An 18,807-nucleotide genomic window follows, 5' to 3' on the forward strand; every position below is an offset into this window, starting at 1 on the left:
AAAAAATTGTGCATCACTCTTAAAAATCACGAATTTTGTATTTTATTTCATTTGTCATATATTCTTGTTATATTTATTTTAAGCATGTATATATTTGAAATGTTTTATTTACCTAATTTAATTATTTTTTTAAATTGAAAATATAAATTCATAACTAATTGATGATTTAAACCATAAAAAAAATAAAAAAAGAATTAGAGTAAAACTAATTCTCCTCTTTCTAAACTTAGGTAATTAAGTTCAAGCCATACTCGGTTCACTTACTTTGATTACATCTGTACCAAAAAGTTTCAATATATAACTACATGTCCTCACCTTCTTCTACAGCCTCCACCATATATACAGGTAAAAGAAAACACAAGCAAAACTAGAAATATACCTTTCTATAAGCCAAGGATGAGTTGCCTGCAAGCACAAATATATAAATCCAAATACATATACCCTGGATCCTCTACATATGACCAAGGTTGATACTTCCACCTTTGCCAACCATAAACAATCCCCAATCAGTAAGAAAGAAAACATCTTCTACAGGAAGCAAACGAGCATGAAGTAGCACCAGTAGTATGTGCCCAACAAACTGAAAGGTAAAACGGAGATTTAGCACATAAAGCAATCATCGAAAACCTTTGGATTCCAAGGAAGGTTTAGTGCTGGTGATGCCTATGCGTGACACCAGAATCACCATATTTCTTTCATGTTACAGTCCCTTTTTTCCACCATCCTATCTGATTGAGAGTGATATGAAGACAATTGAAATCCAAGAAAGTATTGGTAGCATCCATTGTCATTACCATTATCACTAGTATAGGTCTGTTCCTTTTTATGTAAATGGGGTTCTATTACCGCATCATTACCTGCTGATGATGGATGAGAATCCTTAGAAGAGTGAGCCAGTGATGAGCAGGTGGGAGGTTTTGGAACAGTTTCACTAAAGTTGCTGACGATATCAGGTGTGGTGTTAGCAGCACTATTATCAAGCTTCTTAGTGTTCACAAAGCGGCCTCCACAACCTCTTGCCCTTCTCATAGCATGTAAATGACGAGATTCATGAAGATAAGGCTATAAGAAGTAACAAAAGAAAAATCACACAACTTTCAGATAGAGCTAGGACTCCAAAAAAACAGAATGTTTATAGCTGAATTCTCAAATGAAGAGAACTATACTTCATTCAAGTTAGAAAACTTTCTTATGTTAACATCAAATTTATGAAATTGTAGAATAATCAATTAATACCTTGTAAATACAATGTATATTACTTATAACCTAAAGATTAACCCGCATCTTGTTAAGGTGTTTTTTATGGTTACTTAGTTTTTACTTTGTTCTTTTCATCATTAGATTATCCAAAGGTAGATATTAAGAAAATAAAATTTACTTTATAAAAAAAAAAGTCATCATAGAAACTCCCTCTGTTACAGGACATGGAAACCCCAGCAGCTCCCAACATTCAATTGAAAAGAATGAGCCCGCCTATGCAACTAGACAAAGGTTAAGCAACTTCTTAGTCAGCTGTATCGCTTTTTTACTTGACTTGCTAGAATTTCTAGTTGAAATAGTGATTTCAATTTAACTAAATATATGGACTTAAAGCTACCCCCATAAGAGGAGAAATTTTACATGACTGTTCACCCATTCTTTTCTTTAATGTAATATTTTCATTTTATGGCTTGATTGACAATCTCTCTTTTACTCCATTTTTTTTCTCCTAAAATTATATTGTTTTACATTTATTTAATCATTTTAGAGACTACTCAGGTGCCTAGCTAATAGAAAGGTCCATTGACATGGCTTGCCTATGACAAGCGCCAACAATCAAAGGATGTTTTAGTCTGCATTTGACTAACTGTTATGACCTAACAATCTCTAAACATAATTGCTAACTCATCCCTAACTTGGTATGCTCAAGCATTCATATACATTTACCATATGTAGCACCTAGACGATCTCCAGAAACATTTGTCTGCCACATTTTAGTAAACTTCATGATAGCAACAACGGCTATACAATCAACCATTCCAACTACCAACTTTAAAAGCCTTTTTTAATTAATCAATGTTTTCATAAAACTCATTGATGCAAGATCTTCTACAGATTTTAGGACTACTTATTTTAGGAAGAAATATAGGAAGCATTTTATTTATTTAAGAAGTTTTTGTTGGTTTGGATTCTTAATTAGCATCTTATTGTTTAGGATTCCCAACCCTAATACTAGTAGGATTAAAAATGCTCTAATAATACATATCTTCTACGTATTCTGGAGAGACCTTTCCTCTGATTGAAAATTGACTTGAGAACTAATAAACTCGAGAATGTCTCTTCCCCCCTTTCCTATTCCTATCGTTTTAAATGTTTAACATTAATTTACCCAATATGAGTTTCTTTATTTCCTTCAAAAAGTGTTTTCCCATAGCCTACCATTCTAACCATTGCCATTGTTTTTCGTCTTGCCTCATCATTGTCCATTGCAAGCCCGTCCCTTGCCTTCTTACTGCCAAACCCTTTCCCGGCACCGAGAGATCCTCCTGAAGTAAGTTCAGCCGGTAGAAGTTGCTCGAAAAATGAGATACCATTGGATCAGATTTTGACCCGAATCACAATCCGACTGGAACCCAACAGAATCCAGTGTTTGAAGCTCCCTCGCATCTCGCAATCCTCCAGCAACGTCATTCCCATTGTTGGAACTGCCAAGACCTCAAACATATCAGCTCGGATCAAGATCCGCCTAGAATTGCGGCTAACTTCACGCTACTGCTGTGCTCTTGCCCACACTTGATTTGCCTCGCCATGTCAGCACCATGTCCTCTGACACATGCCGCATCATCTCCCTGCTGCGTCAGCACCGGCCACGTCAGCAATTTTGGCAGAAACCTTCCCCGTTAATTTCGACGCGCTTCCTCCGATTTTGATGTATGTTTTGAGCAAAACAAATATTTAAGGCCCGTAACAGCTTTGAATTATGTTTTTACTTGCAACTTGATTTACATTTATATATTAGGAAGTTGAATAAATTGTTTTGGGTCCAAGAATTTGCAAGTTTTTTATTTGCATTAGTTTTGGCAATTTTAGCTTATTCAGCATCATTCATTTATCTTGACCAACATTAGACGCAATATCTCCATTTTACAAAAAGATTCCCAACTCACAGCACAAACGAGGCAAATTCACAAATCTTTAGGTAAAGATCCTGCAGATGAAAAGAGTTGATCAAGCAACCCCTTGTCTCACCTCATTCTGTTGAGTTTGCACCTACTGTAATTTACACTCTAGGGACACAACATGCATCCCATACGGCAAGTAACGTAGCACCAAAGCATGTGAGATTTCTCTCTATTGGTAATCTCTCTCTAGATGATGGGAAACATTTAGAATATGGTATGTCTTTTCTTGAAGAATCACATCTCACTCCCTATAGGCAAGACTACAATTATAGGACAGTTAGTCCTCATGGTAGAGCCCCTGATATAGACAACCTCCTAGGCATGATTAGATGAAAATGTTTGACATCACTGAGAGGGATAACCTTAATGCTCCGGAGCATGATGGAAGATTGGATCCTATTACTTTTATTGATTGGTTAGAAGGACTAGAGTATTATTATGGTTATTGACATATTTCTGATTTTGAAGCATTTTTATTTTGCCGATGCAGAAGAGTTGCTAAAATGCATATGCACAGTGTTTAATGAAACTTGGAATGTTTGAATGAACCACCTATTACTCTATGGGCGGTCATGAAACAAAAACTAAAGGAGAAGTATTTACCCACCTATGATAAGAGTCATCTAGTGGACTAAATGTTACATCTTAAACAATTAAGTTCCAGTTTGACTAACTACATGCAAAAATTTGAAGAACTCTTGCTTGGGTGTGATATGGTAGAGGACCATTTATTACAATTAAAAGGTTTATAAATGGGTTGAGAATAGATATTAAAAGGGAAATCATGCTTCATTCTCCTAAGACAATAGAGAAAGCCTATCAAAAGACTTTATAGATAGAAAGATATAACAAATTTTCCTCTTTTTTGTCATGTAGCTTCACAATCAGTAGGGCCATATTAGTCCAAATCTTTTTCAAAATCATCATCAAATTCTATAGATAGCACTAGTAAAAGCAAAGATGTCACTAAAAAAAAGTAAAGCAATTGTCAGTTCCAATTCACTAAAAAAAGTAAAGCAATTGTCACTTCCAATTCACTTTGTTGTTCTATCTGGTGGTTGATTCATATCATGTATTCCTGGTTCTCCATACCAATAATAGGAACGCTTCTTCGACTATGTCACACAATTAATGCTAAAGTTGCATCTAAAAGTAACAAGCACTCAAATAACAATAATACAATATAAATTAGCAAATTCACATACAAATGGCCAAAGACACAAAATTTTACCTTTCTAACTTTTATAAGTTTCTTTTCCAGCTCAGCCTTAGCACGTGATTGTCTTCTCCTTAGAATGCCATGATACTGCTTTGCATTTACATAAACAGGTTCTTCTTTCATTTCAAGAGGCAACACCATTCTAGAGGGGTGGGCTCCAGGATAATGAGAATGGACCTAAATCAATCGCATACATGTTTGTTACAACACAACACGGGTTATGTTTGGTAGGATATAGCAGAATAAAATAAGTAACGGAACATAATATCCATTTATTTCTATTGGTAGCAAAAATAAAAAGTATTACAATGTAATGACAATTTGTACTACTATATTTCATTAATTTGATGGCAGTGCTGGTGAAAATAAGTTATAACTATAATAAGGTAAGTAATCATGATTACATAATCTTTATTAGATAAAGAAATGATGATTGCAAAATGTAATATACATTATATTAGATAATCTTTATGCAACCAACCAAACTAATGAGGCGTGCACTACAGAAGCTTCAAAGCATAAACCCCCACTTATGTAAGAAATCATCATTGCTTAGATATCCAAGCCACTATTGTAAAAATATCAGTAGCCACCGCATGTATGGCCAAATAAAATGCACATATGCAAGATTGTGCATGCGTGTGTATGTGCAAACTGTACATAATACAGAACATTTATTATTTAAAGATTCACTCGGGCAGAGCTTCTCAGCAAACAAACTCGAGCAACATCTCCTACAAATCAAGCTACAGCAGATCCTACGTGATCCAAACAAACCTTATTTGAAAGAGCAAATGAAAAGACTCAATGAAGGTTTATTCTAGAGTCGTACTGTAAGAAGCTTCCACATTGCAAGCTCTGGAAACACATTGCACAATACAATTTCCGTAAATTGAACTAACGACCTCCGAATTGCAACAAATCAACCTTACCCTTGCACCTAAGCTCACCATCCCCCCTCCAAAACCCCAAAAAAAAAAAAAAAGCTTCAATGGTAAACAACATGGCACCATACTATTTCCATGGATAATGACGTCCAAGCCTAAGTCACAAAAGAGCAACCTTACTGATGAGGATCAACGGGGAGCACCACCATCCTTCAAAGGGGCAATCACTAGGGCGAGAGCTAAGCAACTTCAAAGCATGCTCATGGATCATAAAATGGTTTTGGGCTTAGGAGGGGAGCTGTATAAGGAAGGCCTAGCTTGCTTGCTCCAAGAATCTAAGTGGATCACCATGTGCCAAGTTGGAGATTCCATTGCCACGTCACCAGCCACGTCAGCGACCACATCAGCTTCCATTGCCATGTCACCAGCCACTTTGGACATGCCTCACGCCACCTTGGAGTCTACTTGGCAGCCACCTAGGTGTTTGTAGGGTTCACACCACGTGGAGGGAGCTCATTGGTTCATTTGAATTAAAGAGAACTACTTTTTGATCAAGTGAGCCCCAATATTCTACCACAAAGAGGGACCAATTGCTACCACCTTCTGCCCTTTTGCAATTAATGCTGCTGCCATCTTTTGTCTTTATAATTAATACACTTACTAGTCTTGTTAGGATAGCCAACATGACACAATTATTTGTAACTTTTGTCTTAACATTTACAGCTTGTGTTTCTGTAACCCTAGGTTTATAAGGAAGAAAATATCATTTTCTTCCTTCAGTTTTCATTTCTGCTGCACATGAGAGCCTCCTTTAAAGAGAAAGTCTGAGTTTTCTTTCTTGCTAGTTTTTGGAAGAACTAGAACTTAGGCAACTTAATCACTTGCCTATTTTACTTGATGATCAATGTAATCTCCCACAAGTTGAGTTATTGTGTTGACACTTGATCTGTTCCTCTTTGAATATATATTCTGGTGCTTCTTTTTCCATAGAGATTGTATTTTATTTTGTTCAAAGAAAACTTGTTTTGGTGTTGATGATCCTTGGGTTCCATTAGATGTCTATATCCTTAGGCAATGTTCAGGCAATGTTCATCTGGGTGCCTATCACTTACTCCTGCACCAAGGCTCATCCTCTAAATAGCTTCAATAAGAAAGCAAAGCAATTACCAAATGCCAGAATCCTCTTTCTTGCCTATCTGCAAAAGGTTTTTGGTGGCTAAACATACGGTAAACATAAGTCGCATTTACTACTAATCTACTTATGGAGTTGTGATATTTTTTTCCATAAGAAAGGAGAAGGAAAAAAAAAATTACAATTTTTTTTCTTCAACTTAGATGTTGTTTCAGTTATTTTGAAATTGTTATATGAAGTCAATCCTATAATTATGTAAATAATATTCTTTCTTAATTAGTTAGCATAATTAGTGGGATATCACCCAATTAGAATACTTAATTATATGATTCAAAATACTTAATTATAGGATCTTTTGTATATAAATACCTTGTATCTCATTCAATAAAATACACAGAAAATATTCACTACATAGTATCAGAGCTTTGTTAGAAAAGATTTTTTTTTTTCTATCAGAAGCGTCACTGTGCAGTTAGGTCACCATCTCAAGGTGACATTTAAGTCTCACCGCCCACCCAGGAAAGAAGGTCCCTTACAGGCGACCTCACCCAGAAAATCCGGTCACCAGAAGACCGGTGAGTGAGGCTCATGTGCCAGTACAAGCTCCTATCGCCGTCCCACTCACCCGCGCGTGGAGGCGAGTCTAACGTCCTCTGCCCCTCCGATTGCTCTCGCCGGCGTCGCCTTGGGTGTATACTGCATCCCTGTTAGTTGTTTAGCCATAGGGTGCCTTTGTGGAGGTGAGTTGTCTTGGTCTACCTACTGTTGGGTATGTTTCTGGCATCTATTACACTGAGCTGCTTTAAAATTGTGTCTTAAGGTGTGTTTGCTCTGTATTTATTGGTTTCGAAAAGGAGATTTCTGTGATTTGTTGTTGTGAAAATTTTTTAATGGCAGAAAATAAAAGTGTAATAGCTGATGTGATTCCTGTGATGACTAAAATCACGGAACACAAACTTAATGGTTCTAATTATCTGGATTAGAGTAAGACGATTCGGGTTTATTTGCGGAGTATCAACAAGGATGATCATCTTATTCTTACCCAAGATCCACCTACTGATGATACAAAGCAAACTTAGATGAGGGAGGATGTTCGTTTGTTCCTGCAAATTTGCAATTCCATTAACAGTGAGGTAATTAACTTAATTAATCACTGTGAGTTTGTTAAAAAATTGATGGATTATTTAAAATTTTTATACTCGGATAAAGGAAATATCTCTCGTATTTATGAGGTATGCAAGGCATTTTATCGTGCAGAGAAACAAGATAGATCCCTCACAACCTATTTTATGGATTTTAAAAGGATCTATGAAGAACTTAATGTCTTAATGCCGTTTAATCCTAATGTGAAAGTTCAACAAGCTCAACGAGAACAAATGGTTGTCATGAGTTTTTTTGGCAGGTCTTCCCCCAGAGTTTGAGACTGCTAAATCTCAAATTCTTTATGGTTATGAAATTTCATCTCTGCATGATACTTTCTCAAGAGTACTTCGTACTAAAGCTCCCCAATTCTCCCAATTTGTTAATAGTGCTCTTGTTAGTCGTGCTGACAGTGGCAAGCAAAGTCATAAAGGAGGCAGTAAAGGAGGGTATAATGACAATAGAGGTAACCAGCGTAGTGGAGAGGTTGCCCCTAATCCTGACTCTTGAGAAATTGAATGTTACTATTGCCATGAGCCAAGTCATACAAAAGGGTATTGTCTGAAACTTCAGAATAAGAACCCACGATCTCGGATGACCAATATGGTAGTTGATGACTCTTCAGTAGCTCCTTCTGAGAAAGTAGTTTTAGTATCCGCTGAAAAATATGCACAGTTCTCACAGTATCAGGCCTCTCTAAAGTCCTCTAGTTCCCTGGTCACTGCAATAGCTGAGTCAGGTAAATCTACTACTACATGCCTTGTCTCCTCCAAATGGATCATTGATTCTGGCGCTACAGACCACATGAAAAGTAATCCTAATATTTTGTCTACATTTCAACCTCATCATCCTTCATCCTCTGTTGTTTTGGCCGATAGGTCCAACTCTTGTGTCATTGATTCTGGCATTGCAAATCTCACACCATCCATTTTTGTATCATCTGTTTTGTGTCTACCCAAATTCGCCTAAAATTTACTCTCTGTCAGTAAACTTACTGGAGTCTTAAATTGTAGTCTCATTTTTTCCTGATCATTGGTTGTTCCAGGATCTTACGATGAAGCGGATTATTGGTAGAGGATATGAGTCTGGAGGCCTCTGCGTCCTTGACAAACAGGTGCCAAGATCTATTGTGTGTTCCAGTATTTCAACTCCCATTGAAGTCCATTGTCGGTTGGGACATCCGTTTTTATCTGTCTTGAAGAAGTTATGTTCACAGTTTCAGTCTTTGTCAGTTTTAGATTGCAAGTCCTGTCAGTTTGCTAAACATCATCATTTGCCTAAAGTGTCTCGAGTCAATAAATGGGCTTCTTCCCCTTTTGAGTTGGTTCATTCTGATGCATGGGGTCCATGTCCTGTTATTTCAAACTCTGAATTTAAGTATTTTGTTACATTTGTTGATAATCATTCAGGTGTTACTTGGTTATTTTCAATGAAGAATCGTTCGAAATTGTTTTTCATTTTTTGTGCCTTCTGGGCTAAGATTCAAAATCAATTTAATACGTCTGTTCATATATTGAGAAGCAACAATGTTAAGGAATATCTTTCTGGCAATTTTCAAACCTATATGTCACAAAAAGATATTATTTATCGGACATCGTGTGTTGATACTCATCCCAGAATGGAGTTACTGAAAGGAAAAATAGACATCTCCTTGAGGTAGCACGGCCACTCCTTTTTCAAATGAAGGTTTCTAAACAGTTTTGGGCTGATGCAATTTCTACAGCTTGTTTCCTAATCAATCATATGCCATCATCTGTCCTTAACGGTGACATTCCTTATACCATTTTGTTTCCTTCTAAATCTTTGTTTCCTATTGAACCTCGTATCTTTGATAGTACTTATTTTGTGCGAGATGTTCGTCCACAGGTTACTAAACTGGATCCCAAGTCTCTTAGACGCCTCTTCCTTCGATATTCTCGACTTCAAAAAGGGCACGGATGTTTTTCTCCAACCCTTAATCGTTATATTGCGTCTGCTGATATTACTTTTTTTTAATCTACTCCATTCTTTCCTCCCTCATCTATTTATGAGAGTCCGGAAGAGGAAGATGATCTCTTAGTCTATTCCATCCATCCAGTGTCAAGTCCTCACCCAGGTCCTCAGAACTCTCCTGACCAGCACCGACTCCACCCCCTCGCCCACCTGTTCATTTTATTCTAGGAGATTGGAGACTCTTAACTCAGATCCTCCACCAGCTTCTTCGTCAGAAGATCTAATTCCATCCACTGCTCCTCAGTCTGACTTAGATCTTCCCATTGCTCTTCGCAAAGGTAAACGTCAATGTACTTATCCTATTTCTTCCTTTGTATGTTATGATCACTTGTCTCCATTATCTCGTTGTTTTATCAGTTCTCTAGATACTATTTCTATTTCTAAAACTGTTGCTAAGGCATTGTCCCATCCTGGCTGGCGTGTTGCAATGGAAGAGGAAATGGTGGCTTTAGATACTAATGGTACTTGAGAATTGGTACATCTGCCCCCGGATAAGAAAACTATTGGATGTAAATGGGTTTTTACAGTCAAAGTGAATCCCGATGGTGCTCTGGCTCGTCTCAAGGCTCGCCTTATTGCTAAAGGATATGCTTAAACTTATGGCACTGATTACTTTGACATTTTCTCACCTGCTGCTAAACTAGCTTCTGTTCACTTGTTTGTTTCTTTGACATCTAGATATGATTGGCCTTTACATCAGTTAGATATCAAAAATGCTTTCCTTCATAGTGATCTCCAAGAGGAAGTTTATATGGAGCAACCATCAGGTTTTGTTACTCAGGGGAAGTTAGGCAAAGTTTGCAAGCTCCGAAAATCCCTTTACGTCTTGAAACAGAGTCCTCAAGTTTGGTTTGACAGATTCAGTGAGGTGGTTCAGCAGTTTGGTATGAAGAATAGCAAATCTGATCATTCGATGTTTTATAGACACTCTAAAGCTGGACAAATCTTACTTATAGTATATGTTGATGATATTATTATTACTAGAAATGACTCTGCAAGCATTTCATCACTTAAGTCATTCCTTCAGACTCAATTTCAAACAAAAGATTTGGTTTGTTGAAATATTTCTTAGGCATTGAAGTTTCAAGGTGTAAGAAAGGCATCTTCTTATTTCAGAGAAAGTATGTCCTTGATTTATTGGCGAAAACGGGAAAAATAGGTGCCAAACCATGCAGTGCACCAATGACTCCAAATCTTCAACTCACAGCAAGAGATGATGAATTATTTGAGGACCATGAGATGTATAGGAGATTGGTTGGCAAGCTTAATTATCTCACAGTGACTCGTCCGGATATTGCATATTCAGTTAGTGTTGTAAGTTAATTTATGTCCTCTCCTATTATTAACCATTGGGAAGCTTTGGGGCAAATTTTATGTTACTTGAAGGGTGCTCCAGGTCATGGTCTCTTATATAGCAATCATGAGCACTTAAATATTGAGTGTTTTTTAGATGCAGATTGGGCAGGTTCAAAGATTGATAGGAGATCAATTACGGGATGTTGTATCTTTGTTGGAGAAAACTTAGTATCTTGGAGAAGTAAGAAACAGACTATAGTTTTTTGTTCGAGTGCTGAATCAGAATATCGAGCTATAGCCCAAGCTGTGTGTGAAGTAATGTGGACGCGTCAGTTATTGGAAGAAGTGGGTTTTAAGGCCTCATCTCCTGCTAAACTATAGTGTAACAATCAAGCTGCTCTCCATATCGCCTCAAATTCAGTTTTTCATAAGCGTACTAAGCATATTCAAATTGATTCACTTTCTTTTAGAAAAGATTCAACAAAAGATCATCTCAATAGGACATGTCAAAACAGGGTAGCAGTTAGGAGATATCTTCACAAAGGCTTTGAATAGGGCTCGGGTTGACTACATTTGTAACAAGTTAGGCATAATTAATATCTATGCTCCAACTTAAGGGGGAGTGTTATAGGAAGTCAATCCTATAATTATGTAAATAATATTCTTTCTTAATTACTTAGCTAATTAGTTAGCATAATTAGTGGGATATCACCCCAATTAGAATACTTAATTATAGGATTCAGAATACTTAATTATAGGATCCTTTGTATATAAAATATCTTGTATCTCATTCAACAAAATACAAAGAAAATATTCACTATAGAAATGAAATAAGTCTCTTTTTTCATAAAAATTAAAAAAAGGTGTCATTCTCATATAACTTTATGTCAACCAATCATCTTAATGAATACAATCAAAGAAAAACGAATATTTACATTCATTGAAGAACCAAGTGAGACTAATGAGCATTTAGATCCATATCAAACCAAGCAGTAAGCAATGTCATATAAATTGAAATTTACAAAAAATTGCTTTCCAAATCCCAAGGTCCATGACTGCACACAGTTGAATTATGAATAAAAAAAAAATGGAAATGATATACACCTCAAGAGCGTAAAAACTTCCACTTACAAATCTAGCATTTCTCCCAAGAAATAACCAATAAAAGCATCAACAACTAATGTACCATGCCAAAGATAATTGTAGTATCACTTTACATGCAAGCACAGATTATCTAAGTGATAAAATATGAATAAGTTAAAGCACAATTGCAAGAGGGGGAAAAAGAGAGTTTACAAATGAGTGGCCAACAAGGTTTGGTTGGGTAGGTGATACAAAGTATTCAACCATTGTTGGAGACGTAATGTTCACAAAATGTTGTGGATGTTGATGTTCTTCACCATGTTTTCCATCTGTCGATCGAAGTAATATTGCTTTTAGTATCATAAAACAGAGTATACATTTTCACTTGCAAGGAAAGATGGTCTATCCATAAACAATTGAATCATTTAGAAAAATAACAACTCCTATAGTTGTAAGAAACATCTTCGTTTTGGGAAACTGGTCATCAAATGTACCAATAATTCATTAGAAACAGTGTAATTAAATGAACAAAATAAATAAGGATCGTTAAAATGTTATCATACTGTAGTTTAGCCAATAGTTAAAAACATCCCCATAAAGGATTACCTAAACCAAAGCGAGAAGTTCTCAATATCTTAGATGAGATATAGTAAAATTCCAAGAGAACTATGGCATGCTACGTAATTAGATGATAAATGTACTCTAAAAAATATATAACAAAGTTGGTGGTCTTAATATCTCAATTTATGAGCATAACGAATAAAAGAAGAAAACTGATTTAAGTCATTTCAGGATTTCAATCTCACATGCTTTCAACTGCAAACATACTTCCTTTCTTCTTGCATTCAACTCATTCCAACTCCCTAGGTATATATGCACACGCATAAATATGAGAGTTCATGCATGCAGGCATGTGAGTGTTGAATATATATTTGCATGCATACTTACATATATACATATATGCATATGCTTTACAGAGTACACGAGTAGCATGGATCTTTGTGCTACAAATTTGTCTTACATATGCAACTAACACTGAATATTTTCATCGATACTTGTGCTTCATATATATGCCACTTATCACCAAACATATGAGTAGCATCTTCATGGATCTGTGTGCTACAAATCTGTACTATTTGTATTCAAATAATTTCCTTTTTTGTGTTTGCTCTTGTTCTCCATGAATAATATTTATTTACAAGATTTTTGTGTAATTTCCTAATATGGATTTTCTGTATAGGAATAGTAGAATATCTATGTAGGGTCCTCATTATTTAGGTAGTTTTATTAGTACAATTCTAGTTTCCTAGTTGATACAGAAAATTATCCAGGGGAGCCCAAAGGAAGAATTGGGCAGTTCATTCTACAAGAATCAAGAAGCCTCTAGAAGGAATGAAAGTTAGCAGCCAGCTCAGCCCATTTCTACTGGAGGTAATTCCGGAATGCATGTGAAGGCAGCAGCTACAAAACTATATATAGGCAAAGAGAGTGAGGGTGGGGCATTAATTGAATTTTGTAATTTTCCAGCTAAGTATAGCTTGAGGGCAGTGTTTATACTGCTGAGGTGTGGGGAAATATTAGTTTCCTGTACACCTGGACCTGATTGGGTATTATTGAATAAAACTTTCTCCTTCTCTTGCTGCCATTTTCTGCTTCTATTCTCTGTGTTTCCTTAATTGTTTGATGCACTGATTCCTTACTCTATTACTAGTTAGTTTCAAGGCTTAGCCTATAAATAGGGCTTCCTCCATCTATTGTAATTCAATTATTAGATTACGTTTATCAATAGAAATTAAGAGTTTTCTTTATAATCCTTGAAATGACCTGACAAGGTGGTGATTTTGGGCACGTTATGCACTACTGTTTGTTCATGGATCATCCCTAATGGGGTTTTTAACCTCGCCAAGATCGGAGTCTACCTACAAGTGTCTACCTTCACGGCTTTCTACCCAAAGTTTGTGATTCTACCATCATTCTACATCTACATATGTTTTTTCTACCTTCCTACAATTCTCCAAGTTCCATAATTCAAAGTACCAAGTTTACTATTTTTGGATTTTGATGCAAATTTGGTTTCAAACAAAACTGAATAGTGAAAAATAATCCATATGACTTACTCCAACTAGTTTGGGATTAAGGTTTAGTTGTTGTTATAATCTTTCAATAACTTATAATTATTTTACTTTGAAGAATTGCATATTTCCTTAAAAACTTGGCTTATTTAGGGTTATATTTTATAAATATTAGGTTGCTTTGATTATTACCAAATGTAGCATTATTTTTTTGCGTCTTCAAGTATTTTACATTTTTTTTTAAACTGATTATTTTACATGACCAAGAAATCTCGTGATAATTTTTTTTTTGGGCTAAATTGTATTAGATTATAAGCATAATTTCTTGTACATATTTTTTTTCCAAATTACTCATTTTTCTCTAATATCTTTAGATTAATTACATCTAAAAATAATATTTCTTTATTTTACACTAGTAAAATTCATTTTTCAATTTTTTTTAAAGATATTTTTAGAAATAATAAATTTTCCATTTATATATAGATTATAGCACATATGACAAAATTGGTGAAACATATTTTGGCCCCCTCCTAAGTGCTCCACCACTTATCTCATCTCAATGAAATAGAAAGCAATTGATTAAATGAATAAAATATTAAATTTAAATATGCTTATAAAGCACAAAAAGGTAGCTAACTTCAAAAATATTTCAATAGGACAAGTCTCATGAACAACACTGCAAATTACCTGATTGGGACAATACAGTGAATTGCATTTCTTTATTAGCATCAATCCCCTCATCAACCTGATGCTTCGCTTGTGATTTTGTAGCTTCACCCCCAAAGCCACCATCCATGTATTTTGATGGAGACACATTCTCCGTTCTTTCCTCTAACATATTTGAGAAGACAACATTATTCCCCGTAGCATGCCACCAAGCTTTAGATGAACGCTTTAAACTATTAGAATCTAACTGTGGATGGTTAGTGTTGTCCAATTTCATTTGCATGCTTCTTACTAAATGAAATCCACAATTTCCAAATATGTTGCTTTCCTATAAACCCAAAAAAAAAAAAAAAATCCAACTTAATAAACATACTGAAGAGTGCGTGTTTTATATAGACTGGTTATTGCAGATATAAGTGTACTCTATATAAGATTTAAGACAAACTAATAATCACAATAATCAATTTCCTGCATGCAACAGTATAAGAAATTTTTGCAAGCTAAGTAGTGATTCATATATTCAGTAGTGTGCACACATACAAGTAAATCCAGAACATGACAAAAACAGAGGAGATCATATACATTCTAAAGTAACCACATTTGAGTTTATCTATTAACATTAAAATGGATTCAAATTTACTTTTGAAACTTTGCTAGAAAATGCAGATCTTAAACAAGATTAGATTTACTCATAAGTGTCCATGTATAGACACACCAAATTTGGACAAAATTATTTCCAATTGCTTAGACTCCTAAAAAATGAGAAAATCTAATTCTGGCGCTCATTTGTTAATGAGATGTAAGCAAGAATTTGGTTTGATCTAGGCTGACGCACTAAAAAATCATTTGCAGTAGTACTAAAAGGTTGATACTTTTTAAAATTATTTCCAAATACTTTTTTCTAATAATCAAGTCCTAATGTTTTTAAAAATTGAAACCACTAAACATTAGTCCTAAAATCGATTCTTCATCAACTTGTCATTAGTTAAGATCAGACTCCATTCATAAACACTAAATATAACATTGTTTTTACTTTTTAGTTATAAATTTTTTTAAAATATTTTTTCTTTCTTTTTTTTTTTCTGACTCTTTTTATTTTTTTTTTTCCTCCAATTTGAAGAAGAGCTCAAAAGCTTACTAAAATCACATGAAAAGATAAGGAATTTCAAACCAAAAAAATCACAAATTTTCTTTCCTCAAATGACAAAATTATTTTTAACAACCTTTTTCTCTAAATTATCTAAGGATCAACAATTTTGTAAAACTTGAAGTTTTTAAGTGGGAAAATTTGAATCAGTTAAAAAAATGTTAAATAATCCAAGATAAATTTGAATAAAAATTGGAAATTCAAAGATAATTGGGAAAACAAAAGTTGCTAAAATGTTGACTTTTGTTTAATGGAAAAAAAAAATATGGGCAAGTTTTTGTTGTGATTTTTTGTTTAGAGTTTATTATCTTATGTCAAAATTATATATTTAGCATTGACTAATGGAATCAATATTTATTAGAGACTTTCATTTTAAGAGCAACAAGACAGTGATCATAAACTATCAAGGTTTTTTTTCAGTTAATTAAAAGAAATTTTCAAAGTGATTATCCTTTTGATAAATAATTTTACAGACCAAATTAAAATTTGTTTAAGAAACCAAATCAAACTGCAATGTTCTAATAATTTTCCATTCAAAAAAAAAAAAAAACTGCAATGTTCTAAATATATAAATTTTAGAAGCCTTCAATTAAATCTCCAAACCAAATATTATAAAATATGTCTAACATAATATGTGAAAAGTATTAAAATAAATAAATAAAATCAGTAATGAGTACATAGAATTATTTACAGATAATTATTTATTAAAAATATGTTCACCATTTCATAATGATTTGCCTAGAAAGAAAGCCCAACTAAATTTTATTAAGGGCCAACCTGAAATAAGGGTTTTTTTTTTTTTAAAAGAAAAACCTGAATTAAGTTAATAAATATGGTTTGATGCCATTTTGTTAGTTCACTCCTAACTAATGGAGCTTCCTAAGCTCATTAAATAATATAAGCATGAACATTTGCTTACCTAGCAAAGATTATCAACGAAAATCATTCCAAAGACACTAAATTGACTTTAAGAAATGTTTAGTATGATAAATTATACCAGTTTTGGGTTTTGAAAACATCAATATTTCTTATAGTCAAATGAGGAGAAAATCAGTTAAAAAAAAAATGAGAAGAAAACAAATAGATTTTAATAAATTTCTCATTCACTGAAATTTCACCTGTGAGGTAGGAATTCGTGAAATCCAAATGAAGATATTAGAATTTAATACATACATATATAAAACATTTTGGTGAATACATCAAAATAAGGACTAAATTAATTTGTTAGATTATGAATTTGAAAACATAAGAAATCTAATCTTCTCAAATGCAATTTCTAAGACTTGAATCAAACATAAACTTTTAATCCCCTCTTCCTCCCTTACCAATCTAAAATTAAGTTATAAAACTTGAACTGATAAAATCCAACAAATTCTTAGATTTCAAATCCTACCCAAATGGGTCCTAAATATTTCTTGATCTTTTTTCTTTATTTCAAACCTGCCCTTCAGTTCCATGGATTTAGCTTTCATACCGAGCAAAAAAGATTTTTTCAAAAATTCATTAAAAAAATCCATAAATTTGGCGGACTCAATGACTTCAGAAATTCATCAAACCAAATATATTACCTTACAATAATACCATAAATAAATAACACGCTCTTCAGTCTTCAGAATCCACCTAAAGATAATAGCTCTAAGAAGAAACAACATCATTGTATATAAAGATTAATAAAATAAATACAAAAAAAAATCTCCACTCAGCCTGTTCAAATCACTGAGAATCTACAACAAGCAAAGTACTCATAAACACTTCTACAGATCAAAATACATACATAATGCATACATGCTAACTCAGATACAGCAGCATCATCCACAACAATAATAGTAATAATTCTAATTCAAATTTGAATCAGAAAAAGAACGAAGAGAAAACTACAAAAACCAGAGAAGTTACCGTTTTGAAGAAACCAACAGGAAAACAGAACAGAACGAAGATGAAGCAATTTTTTTTACTAAACAATATTTCAAAAATTTAAAAAGAAGACCAAGAAAAAGAAGAAGAAGAAGAAGAAGACGAAGAATTCTTACTGTAATTAGTTCGGTATTGGTGAAATTGGGAATCGTCTGCGAAATGAGAATGCCAAGTACTGTATTGTATGGATTACAAAAAGCCAGAGCTATGTGATGAGGGAATTTAAAAAGCAAAAGATAGTGACGCCGCTAGCTGACACTGACGGATCTTGTTTTCTTCCCAATCTCGTCAATGTCCTTGCTATTTACAATTACCAAATTACCCCTGCTCATTTAATTTTCTTTTACCAAATTTAAATTTTAGAATTTCAAATCCCACAACGTTTGCTAAAAACTTCACCTGTAAAGGAAAAGTTTATCTTTTAAAAAATAAAAATTTTTGAAATAAATAATTAATTATAATTGACTTAACAAAATTAGAAGATATTTATTTTAATTTATAAATTAATTAAATTAATTTATAAGTTTCAAAAATAAATATATTTATTCATTTATAATATTTTTTATCTTATAATTTTTTAAAAAATAAGCTCAAAAATTTAATTTTTCATTTTAATACTTATAAATTATATTAAATATTTTATTATATTATTTTTATTTAATTTTTAAAATTTTATCATAAATCTTATTTAATATTTTTTAATTATTTTAATAATAAATATATTTATAAATTATTTTTTATTAAATATATTAATTATTTATTAATCACTTATAAATATTTTAATAAAATATATAAGTACTTAAAATTTTAAATACTTATAAATTTAAATTAATTTATAAAATAATTTTTATAAGTTAAACTAAACACTCTATTAGTCTAATTTATAAAAAATAATTTTTTTTTATTTTTATCAATTTGAGTTTGACTCCATTGAAAATTATTTTAAAATTATTTATTCTAAATTTACCAGATTGATATATAAGGGTGAGCTCTTAAAATATTGTAAAAATAAATAATCATAAGTTAATTTTTAAATTATTTTATTTACTCAAAACTTTTTTAATTATAATTGAACTAACTTTAATGAACTAAAAATTA

The 18,807-nt window shown here is 33.3% G+C and overlaps 1 protein-coding gene across 3 annotated transcripts; it reads right to left on the reverse strand.

The window, feature by feature from the left end:
* Window positions 1–234: 234 nt before the first annotated feature.
* On the reverse strand, window positions 235–17,945 carry LOC110650299 (nuclear transcription factor Y subunit A-9). Of its 3 annotated transcripts, none has more exons than XM_021805208.2 (5): window positions 17,826–17,945; window positions 14,670–14,976; window positions 12,124–12,239; window positions 4,393–4,557; window positions 235–1,062 (listed from the first exon to the last, which is right to left on the reverse strand). In XM_021805208.2, exons 2-5 carry the CDS (start codon window positions 14,929–14,931, stop codon window positions 682–684), a joined length of 924 nt encoding a protein of 307 aa, XP_021660900.2. In that variant the 5' UTR covers window positions 14,932–14,976; window positions 17,826–17,945; the 3' UTR covers window positions 235–681. The 3 variants fall into 3 exon arrangements, with proteins under 3 accessions (XP_021660900.2, XP_058003272.1, XP_058003271.1); XM_058147289.1 differs by having other exon boundaries at window positions 14,670–14,861; window positions 17,826–17,936; XM_058147288.1 differs by lacking the exon at window positions 17,826–17,945 and adding an exon at window positions 17,692–17,816.
* Between the last annotated feature and the right edge of the window lie 862 nt (window positions 17,946–18,807).

This window comes from Hevea brasiliensis, chromosome 5 (assembly GCF_030052815.1).
Source record: "Hevea brasiliensis isolate MT/VB/25A 57/8 chromosome 5, ASM3005281v1, whole genome shotgun sequence".
Lineage (NCBI taxonomy): Eukaryota > Viridiplantae > Streptophyta > Magnoliopsida > Malpighiales > Euphorbiaceae > Hevea > Hevea brasiliensis.